Source organism: Terrapene carolina, unplaced genomic scaffold (genome assembly GCF_002925995.2).
Source record: "Terrapene carolina triunguis isolate 2854851 unplaced genomic scaffold, T_m_triunguis-2.0 Scaffold588, whole genome shotgun sequence".
Lineage (NCBI taxonomy): Eukaryota > Metazoa > Chordata > Testudines > Emydidae > Terrapene > Terrapene triunguis.
Window position 1 is genome coordinate 202,490 of NW_020664939.1, and position 7,072 is coordinate 209,561.

The following is a 7,072-nucleotide window of genomic DNA, read 5'->3' on the forward strand; positions in this document are numbered from 1 at the left end:
GGGTTGGGAGCCAGGACGCCTGGGTTCTCTCCTGGCTCGGGGAGGGGAGTGGGGAGGGCTGGGAGCCAGGACGCCTGGGTTCTCTCCTTGTCCCCGCTGAGGCTTGCCTCTCTCTCCCAGCTGATGGACATGGGTTTCACACGGGAGCACGCCATGGAGGCCCTGCTAAACACCAGCACCATGGAGCAGGCCACTGAGTACCTCCTGACCCACCCGCCGCCGCTCATGGGCGGGGTCGTACGGGTAAGCACCCCGTGGCCCAGCCCCGGGTCCCCTCCGCCCGGCCCCTCTGCCCCCCAGCTCCCTCTGGGGCTGCCTGGCGCCCGCCCCTCAACTGCCCCGTGGCTTGTGCTGCAGGACCTGAGCATGTCGGAGGAGGACCAGATGATGCGAGCCATCGCCATGTCGCTGGGCCAGGATATCCCCATGGAGCAGCGGGCCGAGTCCCCGGAGGTGAGGGGCCCACCCAGGGCTGCGGGTCAGGAGTGAGGGGAGCTGGCAGTGCTGGGGGCGAGCCAGTGGTGGGGATCTGGCTGCGGCAGGTGGGCAGGGGGGGTCCGGCAGTGGCAGGCGGGGATCTGGCGGGGTGGGGATCCGGCAGGCGGGCAGATCTCACCCCGTGCCCCCCCACCCCTGGCACAGGAGGCAGCCTGCCGGAAGGAGGAAGAGGAGCGCAAGGCGCGGGAGAAGCAGGAGGAGGAGGAGGCCAAGTGCCTGGAGAAGTTCGAAGACGCGCAGCCGCTGGACCCGGCCGAGCTGCACGGCTTCACGGACGCCATGTTGCCCGGCTGCTCCCAGCTGCTGGACGAGCTGCCGGACACCGTGTACCGCGTCTGCGACCTCATCATGACGGCCGTCAAGCGCAACGGCGCCCCCTACCGCGACACCATCCTCAAGCAAGTGGTCAAGCAGGTGAGGAGCCCCTCCCCCCCTCCCGACCAGACTGGAGGGGGCGGTGTGGGGCCTGGGCATGGGTCACTTGTGGGGCCTGGGTCCCGGGGTCTGACGTTTGCCCCTGTTCCCCGTCCCTGCCCAGGTGTGGGAAGCGGCCGACGTGCTCATCAAGGCGGCCCTGCCCCTCACCACCAGCGACACCAAGACGGTCTCGGAGTGGATCAGCCAGATGGCCACGCTGCCCCAGGCTGCCAACCTGGCCACCCGCATCCTGCTGCTCACCCTGCTCTTCGAGGTGAGGCCACTGGGCCGGGGGAGAACCCAGGAGTCCTGGCTCCCAGCCCCCCTTTCCTACGTGCCAGACTCCCAAGGGGGGGGGTGTCTCCACTCATCCAGGGCCGCCCCCGTGGCCTCCAGCCACCTTAGACTGAGCTCCTGGGCTCCGGTCCTCCACCTCCACGCAGCAGGCCCCACCGAGCCAGGCTCCCTCCACGCAGACCCGGCTGCGCTACCGGCGTGGCTGGTGAATTACCCGCGGCGCAGCACAGCCCAGAGCCAGCTCCCAGGGAGACTCCCCGTCTGCCACCTGCCGGTGCTCCAGGGCGAGGGAATCGCCCTCCCTCTGGGGCCTGGTGTCCGGGGGCTGGTTTGTCGGCGTCTCGAGGTCAGCTCGGCCAGTCCTTTGCAGCTGGGGAACGAACACACACAGTCCCTGCAGTGCAAAATATCGGGGAAACTGAGGCACGCCTGGGCTTCCTAAATCGAACACAGACCATTCCAAGCAGGGCTCGTCCCCTCCAGCAGGGGGTGATGCTGTCCCGGGGGGCGGGGCTTACCTGGTGGCCCCGCCCCACATCTCTTGTACCCCCTGCAGGAGCTGAAGCTGCCGTGTGCCCGCGTGGTGGAGTCGAGCGGTGTCCTTAACGTACTGATCAAGCTGCTGGAGGTGGTGCAGCCCTGCCTCCAGGCCGCCAAGGAGCAGAAGGAGGTGCAGACCCCCAAGTAAGGGCCCAGGGGGCGCCCTCAGCCTCCCCACATCTGGTGTGAACGGGGGATGGGGTCCCCGGGGGACTGACCTGGGCTGCTGCTCAGACCCAGCGAATGCGCACCCCATAGGGGACAGGCCGTGCCCCATTCCCCGCCCCCGTGAGCCAGCCAGTCCCCGCTCTGGGGCCGGATGGGAGCTGGCGCCCCCCGAGAGGGGACAGGCCCCAGACCCCGTTCGCAGCCCCCCGAGCCAGCCAGTCCCCGCTCTGGGGCCGGATGGGAGCTGGTGCCCCCCGAGAGGGGACAGGCCCACCCCTGCCCCATTCCCCGCCCCCCTGAGCCAGCCAGTCCCTGCCCTGGGGCCAGATGGGAGCTGGCGGCCCGACCCCTTCCTTGTTCCGTGGGACTGACTGCCCTTCCCTCCCTGCCCCAGGTGGATCACCCCGGTGCTGCTGCTCATTGACTTTTACGAGAAGACGGCCATCTCGTCCAAGAGGAGAGCCCAGATGAACAAGGTACCGGCCTTGCGAGGCCTTGTTGGCTCTGTCCGGGTGGGGGGGGAATCTGGGTGGCTGGGGGTGGGGGGGAGAGCAGGCCAGGGGGCAGCTGGGGGGATCCAGGTGGCAGGGGAGTGCAGGCTGGGGGTGGGGAGAGCAGGCCAGGGGGCGGTGGGGGAATCTGGGCGGTGGGGGAGCGCTGGCCTGGAGGGGCAGCAGGGACGGATCCCAGCAGCAGGAGAGGCAGGGCCCGGGCTCCCCACGATCCGCTGGGTTCTCTGCCCCCCCAGTATCTCCAGGCCAACGGGAACAACTGGCGCTGGTTTGACGACCGCTCCGGCCGCTGGTGCAGCTACAGCGCCAGCAACAACAGCACCATCGACACGGCCTGGAAGGCAGGCGAGACCAGCGTGCGCTTCACCGCCGGCCGCCGGCGCTACACCGTGCAGTTCACCACCATGGTGCAGGTACGGAGCCGAGCTCCCCGGGGCGGGGGGGGAGGCAGCCCTGGTCCCGCTGAGCACGCGCTGACCCCCCCCCCCCCCCTCCCCTGCCAGGTGAACGAGGAGACGGGCAACCGGCGCCCGGTGATGCTGACGCTGCTGCGGGTGCCCCGGCTCGGGAAGGGAGCCAAGGAGAGCAACGGGCAGGAGCTGGAGAAGACCCTGGAGGAGGCCAAAGAAACGGAGGGCAAAGCCAAGGAGGAGAAGGCAAATGGTATGTGCCGTGGGCTGGCGGGGGGCTGCGGGTCGTGTGGGGGGGAGCCCACGGCAGGGCTAGCCAGGGGGCTGCGGGTCAGGAGTGACGGGCACTGGGGGAGCTGGGAGGAGCCCAGGGCTGGGCTAGTGGGGCTGCCAGTCGGGAGCGAGGGGCACTGGGGGAGCCCGGGGCTGGGATGGCGGGGGGCTGTGGTCGGGAGTGAGGGGCACCGGGAGGGCTGTGGGTCGGGAGTGAGGGGCAGCTGCCATCCCCAATGTGCTCTGCCCCCCAGAGGCCCCAGTGCCCACAGAGCCCCTGCCCCCCGAGAAGGAGGCGGCCCCCGAGGAGCCGAAGGCGGCCGAGATCCTGATCGAGGGGCTGACGGAGGAGATGGTGACGGTGCTGATCCGGGCCTGCGTGAGCATGCTGGGGGTGCCGGTGGACCCCGACACGCTGCACGCCACCCTGCGCCTCTGCCTGCGCCTGACGCGCCACCACAAGTACGCCCTGATGTTCGCCGAGCTCCGCAGCACCCGCATGATCCTCAGCCTGACCCAGAGCTCCGGCTTCAACGGCTTCACGCCCCTCGTCACCCTGCTCTTCCGGCACGTCATCGAGGAGCCCTGCACCCTGCGCCACACCATGGAGAAGGTGGGTGCTGCCGGCCCAGGCCACTGCGCGGGCCACTGGGGACACCGTGGGTGCTGCCGGCCCCACCCCGTCACCTCATGGGCCCCTGGGGAGATGGTGGGTGCTGCCGGCCCAGGCCACTGCGCGGGCCACTGGGGACACCGTGGGTGCTGCCGGCCCTACCCCGTCACCTCATGGGCCCCTGGGGAGATGGTGGGTGTTGCTGGCCCCTGTCACTGCCCGGGCTCCTAGGCAGTGGTGGGGGCCCCCGGATGCCAGGAGGAGGGTGGGTGCCCCTGGCCCCGCCTGCTGTGACCCCGTGGGCCCTTGGAACACCAGGGGGGAAGGGGGGGCCCCCGGGCCCCGCCCCCCCCCCCCCCAGCTGCTGCATTGTGGCCTCCCCCTCCCGCAGGTTGTGCGCTCGGCAGCCACCAGCGGCGCGGGCAGCACCACCTCCGGGGTGGTGTCGGGCAGCCTGGGCTCCCGTGAGATCAACTACATCCTGCGCGTGCTGGGCCCGGCCGCTTGCCGCAACCCCGAGATCTTCACCGAGGTGGCCAACGGCTGCATCCGCATCGCCCTGCCCGCCCCCCGCGGCTCGGGCACCGGTAAGTGAGGCGCAGAGACCCCCTGGCTTCCCCTGCCTGGACTGGACAGGCCTGGGAGCCAGAACTCCTGGGCTCTCTCCCGGCTCTGGAAGGGGGCTGGGGGCTGGTGGTTAGAGCTGGGGGTGTGCTGGGAGCCAGAACTCCTGGGTTCTCGCCTGGCTCTGGGAGGGGGTGGGGACTGGTGGGTGATAGCAGGGCGGGGCTGGAAGCCCGGACTCCTGGGTTCTATTTTGCTTCCCTTTCTCTCCCCTTGGGAGCATCGGACGACGAGTTCGAGAACCTGCGGATCAAGGGCCCCAACGCGGTGCAGCTGGTGAAGACGACGCCGGTGAAGCCGTCGGCCCTGCCCGTCATCCCGGACCCCATCAAGGAGGTGATCTACGACATGCTGAATGCGCTGGCCGCCTACCACGCCCCCGACGAAGGTACCCGCCCCCCTCCTCCCCCCCTGCATTGCCAGGCTCCCTGTGGGCCGGCCGAGCCCTGTCTCACCCGCCCCCCTCTCCGCAGCTGAGAAGAGCGAGGCCAAGCCGGTCACGGCCAGCCAGGAGGTGAGCCAGCTGCTGTCGGACATGGGCGACGATGTGTACCAGCAGTACCGCTCCCTCACCCGCCAGGGCAGCGACTTCGACTCGCAGAGCGGCTTCGCCATCACTGTGAGTCCAGCCGCGCCGGGGCAGGGCAGGGCGCTGGGTGGGGGCGCCCCACACCGCGGTGACCTGGTGCTGACCATTCCTCTCCTTTCCCAGGCCCAGGTGTTCGGCGCAGATGGAGCAGCCGCCGAGACGCCGCCATCTGGGACCCCTCAAGGAGAAGGTAACGGTGACTTCCTGGGCTAGGGCACCCCCTGTACCCCAATACTGCCGGGGGTCCCCAGGATCCCTCCCCCAGCCAGGGTGGGGCACCTCTGCTGCCCCCGACAGCCGGCGTGGGTCACCCCAGGGACCCCCCTCCTGCCCCCAACAGCCGGCGCGGGGCACCCCCTGGGACCCCCCCTCTGCTGTCCCCCAATAGCTGGCGTGGGGCACCCTTGGGGATCTCTGGTGGCACCGGGTTCCCAGGGAACCTCTTTCTGTGCACCCCCCACCTAACCCATCTCCCCCCCGCCCGCAGCCTCTACCCCGGAGGAGTCGCGGGAGGGCCGGAAGGACAAGGAGGGAGACAAGGCGACGGAGGAGGGCAAGCAGAAGGCCAAGGGCAGCAAGCCGCTCATGCCCACCTCCACCATCCTGCGTCTGCTGGCCGAGCTGGTGCGCTCCTATGTGGGCATCGCCGCCCTCATCGCCAACTACAGCTATACCGTGGGCCAGTCCGAGCTCATCAAGGAGGTGAGGGGCAGTCTGGACACCTGGGTTCTCTCCCTGGCTCTGGGAGGGAAGTGGGATCTGGTGGGTTGGAGCCGGTGGGGCTCGTGCCAGGGTTCTGGGACGTGGCGTGGGGACCCGCTCACCCCTCCCCATGTCCCGGCAGGACTGCAGTGTGTTGGCCTTTGTCCTGGACCACCTGCTGCCCCACACCCAGAACGCAGAGGACAAGGACACCCCCGCGCTGGCCCGTCTCTTCCTCGCCAGCCTGGCTGCAGCGGGCAGCGGCACGGACGCCCAGGTGGCGCTGGTGAACGAGGTGAAGGCGGCGTTGGGCCGGGCGCTGGCCATGGCGGAGAGCACAGAGAAACATGCCAGGTGAGTGGGGGCTGGCAGCCCTGGGGTCTCTGCCCGGCTCAGGGAGAGGGAGGGGGGTCAGGACCTGGTAAAGGCTCCTGGGATGATAGTGGCTCCCAAATCCCCTCTGCAGGTTTCTAGCCCTGACGACACTGCCGGAGTGTGCCGAGAGCCTGAGCCAGTCGCTTGGGGGTGGGAAGGGGATCTGCATCGATGCAGCTCAAAGGGGTGTCAAGTCCCATTTTGGGAGCTTTGAGCGATTGGCGCTTTGCCAGCAGCACCGCACTGAGGGGCAGGGGTCTGTGTGGCAGGAGAACAGCCTCCCCCTTGACTGTTGGGAAGAACGTATTGGGGTATCCCACCGCTAACACCAGCACCTCGCTGGGGGTGATCTCCCAGTGCAGACACCGGTGCCTGTTTGGGTGCGGGGGGGAGGGGGTGTCCCAGCGCTGATCCCTCCTCTCCCTCCCCAGGCTGCAGGCCGTGATGTGCATCATCAGCACCATCATGGAGTCCTGCCCCTCCACCTCCAGCTTCTACAGCAGCGCGGCCGCCAAGACGCAGCACAACGGCATGAACAACATCATCCGCCTCTTCCTCAAGAAGGGGCTGGTCAGCGACCTGGCGCGGGTACCCCACAGCCTCGACCTCTCCAGGTGCGCCCGGGGCTGGGGGTTGGAGCGGGGGCTGGGCGCCAGGACTCCTGGGTTCTCTCCCCGGCTCGGGGAGGGGAGGGGGGTCTACCGGTTAGAGCGGGGGGTTGGGAGCCAGGACGCCTGGGTTCCTGCCCCGGCTCTGGGAGGGGAGTGGGGGCTGGGAGCCAGGACACCTGGGTTCCCTCCCCGGCTCTGGGAGGGGAGTGGAGTGATGGAGACTCTGCCCCCAGCCCCAACATGGCTAACACCGTGAACGCGGCGCTGAAGCCCCTGGAGACGCTGTCGCGCATCGTCAACCAGCCCAGCAGCCTCTTCGGCAGCAAGAGCACGGCCAGCAAGAGCAAAGCGGAGGGCGAGGTGCAGGGCGCTGCCCGCGACGCCAACAGCAACCAGCAGGACGTGGGTACGTGGGGCCAGGATCCCTCGCCCACAGCCTGTGC

The 7,072-nt window shown here is 69.5% G+C and overlaps 1 protein-coding gene across 1 annotated transcript in view; it reads left to right on the forward strand.

Moving 5' to 3' along the window:
* Nucleotides 1-7,035, forward strand: part of HUWE1 (HECT, UBA and WWE domain containing E3 ubiquitin protein ligase 1) — a gene marked incomplete at its 3' end in the record, with an annotated part of 37,248 nt that extends 30,213 nt beyond the window's left edge. Inside the window, exons 31-47 of the mRNA XM_029913332.1 lie at nt 121-243; nt 358-453; nt 643-912; nt 1,037-1,189; nt 1,769-1,896; nt 2,315-2,396; nt 2,669-2,845; nt 2,936-3,095; nt 3,370-3,728; nt 4,120-4,315; nt 4,573-4,740; nt 4,826-4,971; nt 5,065-5,131; nt 5,429-5,643; nt 5,786-5,997; nt 6,450-6,632; nt 6,863-7,035. Coding sequence (XP_029769192.1) covers nt 121-243; nt 358-453; nt 643-912; nt 1,037-1,189; nt 1,769-1,896; nt 2,315-2,396; nt 2,669-2,845; nt 2,936-3,095; nt 3,370-3,728; nt 4,120-4,315; nt 4,573-4,740; nt 4,826-4,971; nt 5,065-5,131; nt 5,429-5,643; nt 5,786-5,997; nt 6,450-6,632; nt 6,863-7,035 — 2,908 coding nt within the window. The remainder of the gene's footprint in view (nt 1-120; nt 244-357; nt 454-642; nt 913-1,036; nt 1,190-1,768; nt 1,897-2,314; nt 2,397-2,668; nt 2,846-2,935; nt 3,096-3,369; nt 3,729-4,119; nt 4,316-4,572; nt 4,741-4,825; nt 4,972-5,064; nt 5,132-5,428; nt 5,644-5,785; nt 5,998-6,449; nt 6,633-6,862) is intronic.
* Between the last annotated feature and the right edge of the window lie 37 nt (nt 7,036-7,072).